This window comes from Myxine glutinosa, chromosome 14 (genome assembly GCF_964187855.1).
Source record: "Myxine glutinosa chromosome 14, kmMyxGlut1.1, whole genome shotgun sequence".
NCBI lineage: Eukaryota > Metazoa > Chordata > Myxini > Myxiniformes > Myxinidae > Myxine > Myxine glutinosa.
In genome coordinates, this window is record NC_136274.1 from 75,251,370 (window position 1) to 75,265,701 (window position 14,332).

Consider the following 14,332-nt stretch of genomic DNA (forward strand, 5'->3'; position numbering starts at 1 on the left):
TGCAATGTTATCAGGAAGTTTAAGGCCCGTGGCATTGCAGCCAACTTCCCTGAATGGGGACAAAAGTGAAAACTTGATCGAAGATTGCAGTGAACAATTGTTCGAATGGTGGAGAAAGCACCTCGATCAACTGCCAAACAGATTCAAGCTGACCTTCAGACACAAGGTACGACAGTTTCAACTGGCACCATCCGTCGTTTACTCAATGAAAGGGGGTTCCATGATAGGAGATCCAGGAGGACCCCACTGCTGCTGAGAGAGAGACATAGGAAAAGCCCAACTGGGGTTTGCCAAAACACACCTGAACAAGCAAAAATCCTTCTGGGAAAATGTCCTGTGGGCAGATGAGACCAAATTAGAGCTTTTCTGTGAAGCACATCATCTCTATGTTTACAGAAAACAAAATGAAGCCTTCAAAGAAAATAACACCTTCCCTACAGTCAAACATGGAGGAGGTTCAGTGATGTTTTGGGGTTGCTGTGCTGCCTCTGGCACTGTGTACCTTGAATGTGTGCATGACATCCTGAAATCGGGAGATTACCAAGGCAATTTGGAGCGCAATGTTAAACCCAGTGTGAGAAATCTGGGTCTCTGTCGAAGGTCATGGGTCTTGCAGCAGGATAATAATCCCAAAGACACTTCAAAATGCACCGAGGACTGGTTCAAGACAAAACGCTGGACTGTTCTAAAACGGCCAGCAATGAGTCCAGATCTAAATCCCATTGAACACCTGTGGGGAGATCTGAAAACAGCTGTTGGGAGAGAAGGCACCCTTCAAATGTGTGAGAACTGGAGCAGTTTGCACAAGAAGATTGGGCGAAACTGCCATTAGAGAGGTGGAGGAAGCTCATTCATGGCTATAGGAAGTGCTTTACTGCAGGTATTTTGTCCAAAGGTTGTTCTCCCAAATATTAAGTCTAGGGTGTCAATAATTTTGTCAATGCCATTTCTTATTATTTTCTGATTTAAAAGGATATATTAAGTTCTGAAACAAAAACAAATGTTCTGTAATATTAACAGTGAAACAGAAAATTGTGGAGACCAAACACTTTTGTCAATTTCAACTTTTATTTCGAGAAAATTGTGAGTTATTTGAAAAAAGTGCAAGGGTGCCAATATTTTTGGCCACGACTGTAGCACCCCAGGTGACGTCTTGTACGTTTCACTCCCGGTTCTGAAAGAAGTCACCAACTTTGAGAAGGCTCTTCTGACGTCATGTCCCTTCTTGGTACACTTTTGTCGTTTACAGAATGGAGAGCTTGATAATTATACGATCTGACAAATGAAAGTTTTTGTTTGTTTTGTTTTTTTCCCTGTATCAGTTTAAATTTTTCGTAAAGAAATTAGTTAAAAGCTTTACCAATAATTTGAAGTATTCTGGCCTTGAAATCTGGAGGTTTGGACTCGTGCATGCAGGGGGTGGGGGATGTGGGTGGTATTCGTGGAAGTAGATTCACGATTTCTACCTTTGTGCTCAATTGATAAATGGATTCCTCCTTTTTATGAAATATCTCGGATTGCTTTCTTGTAAAATTCAAATGATCATCGAAATATGGAGAACGTATTTATTTGAGATGTCAAGCATACAAGACACGAGCCATTCATTGAACTTGTATCGAGATTAGAGACAGACCTGGTGAAAGATCTGGTGATCTGGTGTTGAGATCTGGTGAAAGACCGACTTGGTTAGGGTGGGGTTTGTGCGAAATACCATAGGGGCGTGGTCGTGGGCGGGGCTATCGAAGTTTTATCCGAGACGCGTTTTCTCCGAGGCGTTGCGGAGCAAGCGGCGAACAAAACGGCACCGGTGAAGGTGAGGCCCGAGCACTCTCTGTGAGGTGTTCGTAACCTGAAAGGTGTTTAACTTGTATCTGAGCCGACGTCATGCGACGTATGTTGTAAAGTGGTTCAATTTACATAATTATTTCTTTTTTTAAATCTGAGTATTTTTCACGATGTGTATTTTGAGTCCTTGTTGAGATCAATGCACGGTTTGTGTCAAAAAGTACGAGATACCAATTAATATTCCGACAGGTGCCAAAAAAGGTATAACGATCGGTAGAGGAACCTGTTGTCGTTTCTAGATTATATTATTAGTATTATGTATCTATCTATAATCTATATGGTTCGTTCGTTATTCCTGCTTTTGGTCGTGAACACGAATTACGAACGTGCTGGAATTTGCGATGATATATATATATATATTTATATATTCTATTCTCTCTTAGCGAATCCGTCATAAATAGCCCACACAGTGCAGCTGTTGACCATTCCGTGGACCCGCCGCCATTCTTGTGCATTACGCGCGTCCGCGAGAGAATTTATTCCCTCTTGGCACAGACATGGTGAAATGCGTAATTACTATGTGGATCGTATTATTGCTTTGCTGGAGAAGAAGCCCCCACCCCCCACACACACCACCCCTAAACGCACACCATCACGATGTCTCCGCAATACGACAGTTCTAACCGCTAAGCCCCGCCCCACGCCACGCCTCACCACTAAGCCCCGCCCCACGCCGCGCCCTGTTAAATGCGTTAGTTCGCCAGCACCCATACGCTGGACTCCTCAACCCCCATGTAGTTGTAATTTGTTGTATTAAGAACAAAATTTAAACGGTTCCCTTCCCGTGTACAATAGTTGTACAATGATTATTTTCCTTAATTTTTAATATCGATTTCCTACGTAAAACTGATGAGATTGATGGGTTGGACTCCTTAATTATCCCATTTAAATTGCACCGCCATTTTTACCCCCTATCTGCATTAAAAATGATTCTAGATTTTACCATTGTTGGGATTCAAAAGACAAACCGAGGAGGAATATAACGTATGAAGAAGACGTATATCTAGTACCTAATAATTCAATTTTTGTAAGTGCCACCCAAGGTCGTCTTCGTTGGTATGCAGCAAGTGGCTGCAGGTTACGACGGGTTCTTCCAGGAGCACGGCAGTTGACCCTGTAGGTCAGCTCTAGAATTTGTAATTTGTCCAGGGTGCCGGGGATGTCTCGACTACTCTTCACGAAGGACACCATGGGATCTTTGACGTCCACCAACTAATGTCGGCGGATGGGACGCTCAGTTTAATTTCCATTTGAGGGACGGCCACACCTAGTTTAACGTCCATCCGAAGGATGGCCACACCTAGTTTACCGTCCATTTGAGGGACGGCCACACCTAGTTTAACGTCCATCCGAGGGAAGACCACACCTAGTTTAACGTCCATCCGAGGGACGGCCACACCTAGTTTAACGTCCATCTGGAGGATGGCCACACCAGTTTAACGTCCATCCGAGGGACGGCCACGCCAGGGCGACTACGCCAGTTTAATGTCCATCCGAGGATGACCACGCCAGTTTAATGTTCATCCGAGGACGACCACGCCAGGGCGACTACGCCAGTTTAATGTCCATCCGAGGATGACCACGCCAGTTTAATGTTCATCCGAGGACGACCACGCCAGGTTATTGTTCATCTGAGGATGACCACGCCAGTTTAATATCTATCTGAGGACAACTACGCCAGTTTCATATCTATCCGAGGACAACTACGCCAGTTTAATATCCATCCGAGGGCGACCACGCCAGTTTAATGTTCATCCGAGGACGACCACGCCAGGTTATTGTTCATCTGAGGATGACCACGCCAGTTTAATATCTATCTGAGGACAACTACGCCAGTTTAATATCTATCTGAGGACAACTACGCCAGTTTCATATCTATCTGAGGACAACTACGCCAGTTTAATATCCATCCGAGGGCGACCACGCCAGTTTAATGTCCATCCAAGGATGACCATACCAGTTTATTGTTCATCTGAGGATGACCACGCCAGTTTAATGTCCATCCGAGGATCACCATACCAGTTTATTGTTCATCTGACGATGATCCCGTCAGTTTAATGTCCATCCGAGGATGCCCATGCCAGTTTATTGTTCATCTGAGGACGACCACGCCAGTTTAATGTCCACCCGTGGACGACCACACCAGTTTATTGTACATCTGAGGACGACCCCGTCAGTTTATTGTACATCTGAGGGTGACCCCGCCAGTTTATTGTACATCTGAGGATGACCCCGCCAGTTTATTGTTCATCTGAGTAGGACCACGTCAGTTTAATGTCCTTCTGAGTAGGACCACGCCAGTTTATTGTTCATCTGAGTAGGACCACGTCAGTTTAATGTCCATCCGTGGACGACCACACCAGTTTATTGTTCATCTGAGGACGACCACACCAGTTTATTGTTCATCTGAGGACGACCACGTCAGTTTATTGTTCATCTGAGGATGACCATGCCAGTTTATTGTACATCTGAGGATGACCATGCCAGTTTATTGTACATCTGAGGATGACCATGCCAGTTTATTGTACATCTGAGTAGGACCACGTCAGTTTGTTGTACATCTGAGGATGCCCCCGCCAGTTTATTGTTCATCTGAGTAGGACCACGTCAGTTTATTGTTCATCTGAGGATGGCCATGCCAGTTTAATGTCCATCCGAGGACGACCCCGTCAGTTTATTGTACATCCGAGGACGACCCCGTCAGTTTATTGTACATCTGAGGATGCCCCCGCCAGTTTATTGTTCATCTGAGGAGGACCACGTCAGTTTAATGTCCATCTGAGGATGACCACGCCAGTTTAATGTCCATCTGAGGATGACCACGCCAGTTTAATGTCCATCCGTGGACGACCACGCCAGTTTCGTGTTCATCTGAGGACGACCACGCCAGTTTATTGTTCCCCTGAGGACGAAGACGCCAATTTATTGTTCATCTGAGGATGACCACGTCAGTTTATGTCCATCTGAGGATGACCACGTCAGTTTAATGTCCATCTGAGGATGACCACGCCAGTTTAATGTCCATCCGTGGACGACCACGCCAGTTTAGTGTTCATCTAAGGATGACCACGCCAGTTTATTGTTCCTCTGAGGATGACCACGCCAGTTTAATGTCCATCCGTGGACGACCACGCCAGTTTCATGTCCATCTGAGGATGACCACGCCAGTTTAATGTCCATCTGAGGATGACCACGCCAGTTTAATGTCCATCTGAGTAGGACCACGTCAGTTTAATGTCCATCTGAGGATGACCACGCCAGTTTAATGTCCATCCGTGGACGACCACGCCAGTTTAGTGTTCATCTGAGGATGACCATGCCAGTTTATTGTTCCTCTGAGGATGACCACGCCAGTTTAATGTCCATCTGAGGATGACCACGCCAGTTTAATGTCCATCCGTGGACGACCACGCCAGTTTAGTGTTCATCTGAGGATGACCATGCCAGTTTATTGTTCCTCTGAGGATGACCACGCCAGTTTAATGTCCATCTGAGGATGACCACGCCAGTTTAATGTCCATCCGTGGACGACCATGCCAGTTTAATGTCCATCCGTGGACGACCATGCCAGTTTAATGTCCATCCGTGGATGACCACGCCAGTTTAGTGTTCATCTGAGGACGACCACGCCAGTTTAAGGTCTGGCCGACGAATCACCACTCCATTTTAATAGCCATCCGAAGGACGCTCTCACCAGTTTAACATCCATTAAAAAATTTTCTCCTTTGAACAGGTTTTGTTCAACATGTTTAAATGTTTCGTTCATTATATGATCAGCGGGATCTCCTTTCAAATGTTTTTTAAATACAAACGAACAAACAACACATTGTCATATTGAAGAAAATTATTTTGATAAGTTTTTTTTTTTTTAACCGGGTGAAAATGTGTAAATATGAGAGGTAACACTGTGTTCATAACAACGAGGGTGCACGTGCGTTGTCCCAATTCGAGAGGAGGTTTCTACCCATTCGGTTCACAACCACTCAGGAGTTATTGGTAAATCTGGCAGATAAATTAAAAGCTATCATATCCTCATATCCAGTCAGCTGTACTAGGTAGTACTAGGTACGGTCGAAGTGGATACCTCGAGTGTTGACGGCGCACCGACGAGTGTCGTGAAGGTTTCCATGGTTCACAACTGTAAGGGTATCCATGGTAAAGAACGATTGTATACAGGTCACCCCGCCTCGCAGGGCACGGAAATTTCCACTGAGTAACCTTTGGCATCGATCCCATCCAAACGAGGGCCAAGCCACGAGGCTTTTACCCACTTCACTACCGAGTCTCTCATGCAAGATGACTATATGTATAAATCCTTTAATTTAAAATAGTAAATCTGCAGTTTGACAATGGGTTGGGAAGTTCTACAGAATAATTTTGGCTTTTCATGCAAATGGAATAGCAAGAAGTTACCAAATTATTTCCATATAACCTCAAGTCGTGTTTTTACTTTTCCTCTCGAGGGATTCCATCCATCTGGGAATGAAAAGCTCTTTCCTTTGTTCTATTCATAGTTTGAAAATCGTTGCTGTCTGAGACCTTTCTTGACGGTCTTCTGGCACCACTGCAGCTAATTTTCAGAGAATCGGTCGATACGTAGAGAAGGTCAAGCCCGGTTCTAAAGCTGCCGTTGAGATCCTCGATCTCCGTAAGCGAATTACAAGTGTGTGCGGACAGCTTCCTTGATAAACCTGTGAAATCTGGTTCGTATAGACTTGAATTTGTTTTTTTTCGTTTGGTTTACACTTTAGAGCATTGTTTTGTGACAATGGGTGCTTGTGTCTGGCAGGTTGTCCATCATGTCGATGGTTTCGGAAATTCTGAAGTATGTCACGATGGAGGAGGGACAGGCCGAAATGACGGTATGGAAGAAAGAACAACACAGAAGCTTGTATACACACTTGGGTTAACAATTAACATTCACTGCTCGTCTGGTGCAGATGTTAACTTAAATAAATAATTTGACTACTCGTAATGGGGGTTGACTCAGCCTGTCATCCTTCCGAGGTCGGCTAATTGAGTACCAGTTCACTGGTAATTCCCTGTTTGTCGTAAAAGGCGACAAACAGGGTTGGCGGCAGGAAGGGCATCCGGCCGTAAAACATTGCTTCAAAAAAAGGGGACCAAAAAACAACAACAACCACGGTCCCCGAAAAAGGCCAACCCCCGCTTTGCGGGGAAAAATGGCCTCTAAAGGTGGCTTTATCTCATTATCATTGCCCTACTGCTCATGGAGGAATCTGCATAGGTATCTCCATGCCGGACGAGGTAATTGAGAAGCAATTGACAATTTAAGTTTCAGTTTAGTATTAAAAAACATTACCAGATGTTGAAAATAAAGTATGAATTTTATTGCATTATCAACTATGAATTTAAAGGACGAATTTACAAATGTGTTATTACGTTGGAGCGGGTGTGAATTGATCTTTACTATAAGTGAGTGTGTTCAATGTGTTTGCGTAGGTTAGAACTTTTTTTTTGTAACGAGGGACCAGTTCTGCTGAAGTTGTGCTGTCCTTATTGTGGCAAATGCAGCCTGTATTGAGAGAAACCAAAATGGTGTTGAAGAACACAGTTTATCTTGTTATGAAGAACAAGTCCAAAGATCAGGTTCATAATGATAAGGCAGACAAGGAGGCAGTGGTATCGTAGCCTTTTCAGACATGAGAACATGCACAACGTGTCGTTACACAACAGTGGCAGTAAAGATGGTGCCTTGCACAACTCCTTCACCCAGTCACATGACTCCTCCCACAATAAAACCGAACGATGTTAGTGTGTTATTATTTACACATCAAAGTGGATACAGCCTGTAATTTAATAACGAAGAATAAACAATACTTGTTACACAACACAATATTTGCTTTGTGTTTCTTGTACGACTACGTCATCAGAGATCCGTCTCAGGGTATCTCGTTGCGAGAGGGTGTGTGGAGGGGTGGGGGGCAGCAAGGAGGGCGTGGGAGGGTGGGGAGAGAGGGTAGGTCATGGATGGCACTCACATCAACAAAATACTTATAAAAATACAACACCATGAATGTATGGCATTCACTATGCCACAATCTTCCCTGCTTCCCATTGTCGTCCATGACGATCTGCAATACCGCAAGGAAAGAAATACAAGGATATCAGAATAAGTAGAAATAAGAAAAGTAGACAGTTCCTCAACGTATCTTGAATAACATATTTCCTATGCACTACTATACTTGGGCTCATTTTCTAGAGTAATTCCTTGCAACAAGGCATCCATCTCCTGGAAGCAGTTTACACGAGTCGTTCTCCAAGGGTAGAACTCAGGTAACTCAGGAACTCAGGTTCCAGAAAGAGGATAATAAGCTTGTTACATACACGTCAGGTGGGTCGACGACAACCGTTGACTACCTGATGGTGCTTAGGCGAGATAGGGGGCACCTCCGGGACACAAAGGTGATCCCGGGGGAGGAGGCTGTTTCACAGCACCACTTGGTTGTCTGCGATATAAAGGGTGAAAGGTGAGAGGAGAGCTCGGTGGGTGAAGTACCAACCGAGAATGAAGGCGTGGAGGTTGAAAGAGGTGACAGTGAGGGAGGCATTAAAAGAGAGGCTGAGTAGGGTAGAGGATGATTTGGTTCAGCTTGAAAGTGGTTGGATGTCAATGAAAGATAGTCTGTTGGGAGCCGTTGGTGAGGTGTGTGGTTGGACAAAAGGACCACCGAGGCACTCGGAAACATGGTGGTGGGATGATGAAGTTGGAAAGAGGATTGACGAGAAGAGGAAGAGGTTTCAAGGAGTGGCAGAAGGGTATGGGAGCAGAAGAGGCAGAGCATGAAAGTTATAAGGCAGCCAAGAAGGCTGCAAAGAAAGAGGTAGCAAAGGCGCAGGAGGCATACAGGAAAATGTTCGGAGAACGCTTGGATTCGGAAGAGGGTCAGAGAGCGGTATTCAGGATTGCAAAGCAGATAGCGAAAGAGAGGTGTGATGTGATGGGGGTGAGTTGCTTGAAGGATGAAGTGGGACAAATCGTTGTGGACCCAAATGGAATTAAAGGAAGATGGAAATGCTGTTGAATTCAGAGAATGAATGGGACGGCAACATAGAGAGTAACCCAGTTTTAGGACTGGCAGAGAAGATAACTGAGAAGGAAGTTAAGGAAGCGATATAAGCAATGAAGAGTAGAAAAGTGGGAAGGCCGACGGGAGTTGTGGGAGATATGTTGAAGGCAGCGGGAAGTTTGGGTGTGAAGAGAATGACAGTGATCTGTAATCTGGTGGTGAAAGAAGGCCGCATTCCAGTGGATTGGGAACTAAGTACCCTCGTCCCTCTATTCAAGGGGAAAGGTGACCCTCTGGAGTGTGGCTCGTATCGAGTGATAAAGTTATTAGAGCATGGAATGAAGGTATTGGAAAGGGTGTTGGAGAGGAGGATAAGGAAGAAAGTGAAGATTGACAAAATGCAGTTCGGATTTATGCCAGGAAGAGGAACGACAGTTGCGCTTTTTATTGTAAGTCAGTTGCAGGAGAAGAACATGGAGAAGAGGAAGTAGTTGTTTCTTGGGTTTGTTGATCTGGAGAAAGCATTCGATAGGGTTCCACGTGAAGTAGTGTTGATGAAGTTAGGAGTGGAGGAATGGTTGATCAGAGTAGTGATGGCAATGTACAAGAGAGTGCGCACAGCTGTAAGGACGAAGGACGGGAACAGTGGTGAGTTTGAGGTGATGGTGGGAGTGCATCAGGGTCGGTAATAAGTCCAACGACTATTTGTAGCTGTGATGGAGGTGCTGGCTTGGAATGTAAAGGACTGTTTGCCGTGGGAGTTGTATGCAGATGATCTGGTGTTGATTGAGGAGAGTATTGGATGGACTGAAGGAGAAGATGAACAAGTGGAAGGAATGTACAGTATGGAGGCAAAAGGTCTGAAGGTGAATATCAGAAAGACGAAGGTGATGGCAAGTGGTAAAGCATGTGGTGAGGTGGAAAGAACTGGGAAGTGGCCGTGTGCTGTGTGCAGGAAGGGTGTCGGCGTGAACTCCATTCAATGTGCAATGTGCGCTGAGTGGGTTCATCAAAAATGTAGTGGTCTGAGAGGGTCATTAACCAGTGTGGCAGCTACATTCAAGTGTAAGGTATGCACAGAGGGAGCTGCAGATGGAGTAAATGTTGAGTTGAATCTTGGAGACGGAGTGAAGCTGGAAGGTGTGAAAACATTTTGCTACCTCGGAGACATGCTGAATGGAGAAGGTGGATCAGACTCGGCAATGGTTGCTCGAGTGAGATGTGCATGGAAGAAGTTTCGGGAACTGAGTGGCGCGCCGACGAGGAGTAAAGTGTCGTTGAAGCTGAAGGGAAAGGTGTATCCTGCATGTGTGAGAAGTTGTAGTGTCCGTAGAGTCAATAAACAGCAACAGGAACGAGAATCAAGAGGTTTTCTTTATTCGGCATTTTCTCCCTTCTGCGCATGCGCACCCTTCCTCTATTCTCCCCCAATCACGTGGTAACCCGAACCAACGGACACAGCAACTGCCCCCTCTTTAAATCTTACAACAAAATGGTAGTTAATCATTAGGATCACTGTACTCGTCTGTCATATAAACCAGATAACACAATCACATCAAGCCGTTCATCATTTCATTAACCAACCTACAATTAACTCAGTTTCACAAATGTTAGACTGGAGGGGTCAAAAAACAAATTTCTTATCCAACCAGGTGGTAGACAAATACACACTCAGCATTGTTCATTTCGTCTTCGCGTTTTCTTCCTTTCTCGCACCGGAAATCTTCTGGACTCACCAACCCGATGAGGTAGTTGACCAGATGATGAAGGCACGGGTTCATCCACAACTGGTTCTGGATTCCCAAATTGATCAACCCGTGGAGAACAAATTGAGACATCAAAATGCTGATCGGTAAGAACAGCTCGTTCAACATGTGGTGTAAATGGAATAGACATTTCCTGACTCCCCCTCCCAACAAGACTAGTTGGAGACAAGGGTCCAGGAAGCGAGACTGGGAATTGGTTGGGGTCCCCCATTTCACCACCAGGTTGTAAACATGAAGGGGTGGTCACATTCTGGGGACGTAGTTGTTCTTCATGTCTCTTCCACACCAACCCGTTTACTCGCACATCATAATTTATTGGACTAATGACCCGAAAGATAGTCCCAGGGACCCAGCGCGGACCTTTTCCAAAATTTCGCGCAAACACTAGTTGGCCTTGCTGGAACTTTGGGACATACCCGAGGTTCTCTTGGAACATCTTCACTTGTTGTTTGGTTTGGTTAGCTCTTAGAGCACTGAGCCTTATTCTAGGCTGTCTGTTCATTAACAGTTCTGAAGGTGATTTCCCAAATGAGGTCGGTGTGGCCCTGTATGTCAACAGGAATCTGTCCAGTTTGGTTTGTAACAACTTTCCGGTATCTCCAATTTTTTCTTTTTTTTCCTTAAAATGACCGACATAACGTTCTGCCAAGCCATTCGTAGCAGGGTGTCCTGGGGCAGTCCGCGTATGTTTAATGTTATTTGTCATGAGAAACTTTTGGAACTCGGCTCTGGTAAATTGGCTGCTGTTATCAGTCACAAGGTGTTCCGGCAGACCAAAAACACTGAAAACATGTCGAAGGCTTTGAATAATGGTCGTGGCAGTAGTGTTCACCAAGGGAATTATTTCTAAGTACTTTGAATAAGCGTCCACCAGAACCAAAAACGTTTTCCCTTTAAAAGGGCCCGCCAGGTCTAGCTGAAGTCGTTTCCAGGGACCGGCAGGCTAAGACCACGATGCGGGCTGGCTCCCCGGCAGCGCCTTCACATTCTCCTGACACATTACACACGATTTCACGGTGCTTTCAATATCCTTGTCGATATTTGGCCACCATGGGTATCTCCTGGCTATTTGTTTCATTTTTACCATGCCTGAATATTCAGCATGTAAATCAGAGTAGAATCTGCCGAAGCGATGTGGGAATAACCACCCGAGAGTTCCACAGTACAATATCGTCTTCCACAGAAAGTTCCAGCCTTTTGTTGTGATAAGGCCGAATCACCTCCTCCGGATTCTCCTTCCAACCATGTTTTGTGAAATTAAGTACCTTGCAGAGAACTGGATCCTTCTTTGTTTCAGCCGTGACGACAGCGGCATTCACAATTTCATCATTTTTCACCAGAAGTACCTCCACAGTCACTCGTTCAGGCTTTGTAGGATGACCCGGTATGGGTTTTCGTGAGAGTAAATCCGCATAAACGTTTTTCTTGCCTGTGATGAACTGTATGGTGTAGTGACTGTCATCGTAAGCTGCCAACAGTAAGGACCATCTCTTTATCCTTGCTGACGCTAACTGTGACACAGGTTTGTGCTCATTAAACAGAGTTACCAGAGGCTTATGATCTGTCATTAGCATGAAATGTCTCCCCAGGAGGTATTGCCGAAACTTTGTCACTCCAAAAACTATTCCTAAAGACTCCTTCTCAATCTGGGAGTAATTTTTTCCGCGTCGTTCAGAGTTCTCGATGCGTAGGCCACCGGCTCTAACTCACCCTCTGGACTGGGTTGACGTAGGACTGCCCCTACACACACACAGAGGATGTGTCCACCTGAAGGACCAAGCAGGCATGAGGGTTGTAATGACATAGTACGTGACTGGAGCACAAAGCAGCTTTAATTTTTTCAATTGAGTTAACCTCGGCCTTTCCCCATTTCCATTTCACCTCCTTTTTTAGTATCTGGTACAAAGGAGACATGATTTTGGCAAAATCTGGAACAAAACGATGAAGGAAATTTGCGAGGCCAATGAATGACTGTAATTCACTCACGTTTTCGGGGACCCCTGCCTGTTGGATAGTTTCAAGCTTCTATTTTGTAGGGAATACCCCCGCAGCCGAAATAACAAATCCAACATACTCAATCTTGCCCAGCATGTGGTGGAACTTGTCATGTTTTAATGTAATTCCGTTTTCCTCCAGCCTTTTCAAAACCCTGTGAAGGTTTTTAAAATGGTTGTCATCACTATTTCCCATCACCAGGATATCATCAATGTACACGCAGCACCCGGGAAGGTCTTTTAGTAAATTCTCCATGGTACGTTGAAAAACTGGAATGGCTGTGTTTACCCCAAATGAGAGCCTTCGGTACTGGTACAGGCCTCGGTGTGTATTTACCGTAGTATACTTTCTGCTCCCAGGGGCCAACTCTAATTGGTGGTAAGCTTGGGACAAATCAAGCTTCATATACTTCTTCCTACCAACTAGTTTGTTTAACAGTTCTTCCAGCGTAGGTACTGGGTATTGTTCCAACTCGGAAAATTTGTTTAAGGTGCCCGAATAATCACCACAAATCCGCAACTGGCCATCTGGTTTGATAACTGGCACAATCGGTGAAGCACCATTGGTATTCTAGTATTGGTATTGGTATTGGCATTGGAATGGGTAAATGGTATTACATCATTTGTGTGGAACCGGAAGTGCTTGCTCGCGTTTTGGAGTATGAAGGTGGAGTTCCGGCCAAGGGGGCAGGAGTGTGTGTACGGGGTCATCGACATGAACCTGATTCCGGGTGCTGCAATAAATGATTGTTCTCTTTGACATCGCCTCGTGATCTATTCTACATCAGAACTTTACACTGAGTACCGAACTTTCTCAATGACCCATTCCTTTTCAAGCTTGTCCAAATCCTGGTCAACCCTTTCACGGATGGCAAACGGAACAGTTTTAGCTTTCATGAATACAGGATCATCGTCCCGCACCTTCAGCGTAACCTGCACCCCTCTCTTCAGCGTAACCTGCATTACAGAGAACAACCAGGTGCCACTGATCCTGCTTCAAGTGGGAGAGGAAGGCCTCAAACGGTACAACACATGGACTTTAACAGACGAACAGCGGCAGCAACCCGCACATATTTTTAATTGCTTCCTGGAACAAATGGAACCCTCAGATAACTTCAGGATCTGTCGACTGGAGCTTCGTTACTACAGCCAGAATCTCGGCGAGTCACTGGACGCCTTTATCAGCCGGTGCAAGCTTCTCTCCCAGAAGTGTGATTTCAGCTCCAAATAAAAAGAGGATGACCGCTTGATAGAACAGATCATTGCAAGTACCCAAATGTCCAACGTTCAGAAGGAGCTTCTGACAAAATCTAAGACCTTCACTCTTAACGAGGCCTTGCAACTGGGGCACACATACGAGGCGTCGGCCACATACATCAAACAGCTGCATACTATGAGTGATTTTGCTAACAAAGCAACCGACAACATAAACACTGTGGTACCTCACACCCTCCAGCACGTAACCAATGTCCTGCTCGCAACGACACATGCAGATTGTGTGCTAAACTAGGCCATTGGGCCATGTTCTGTCTTACGTCCAAGTTTCAACAACTACGACCCTACCTCTCATCGAGTGCCTACAGACACCAAACATTGAGAAGCTTTGCACCCAACAACTATGATCCTACAGGTAATGCTCGCCGGAATGATCACTGGAACCCCCGGACATCACATGCTTGTGTTGATCTTCACAACA

At 45.2% G+C, this 14,332-nt stretch overlaps 1 protein-coding gene across 1 annotated transcript in view; it reads left to right on the forward strand.

The window, feature by feature from the left end:
* Positions 1 to 1,626: 1,626 nt before the first annotated feature.
* Positions 1,627 to 14,332, forward strand: part of LOC137439923 (annexin A2) — a 55,527-nt gene continuing 42,821 nt past the window's right edge. Inside the window, exons 1-2 of the mRNA XM_068136177.2 lie at positions 1,627 to 1,813; positions 6,635 to 6,707. Coding sequence (XP_067992278.2) covers positions 6,645 to 6,707 — 63 coding nt within the window. The 5' untranslated portion in view covers positions 1,627 to 1,813; positions 6,635 to 6,644. The remainder of the gene's footprint in view (positions 1,814 to 6,634; positions 6,708 to 14,332) is intronic.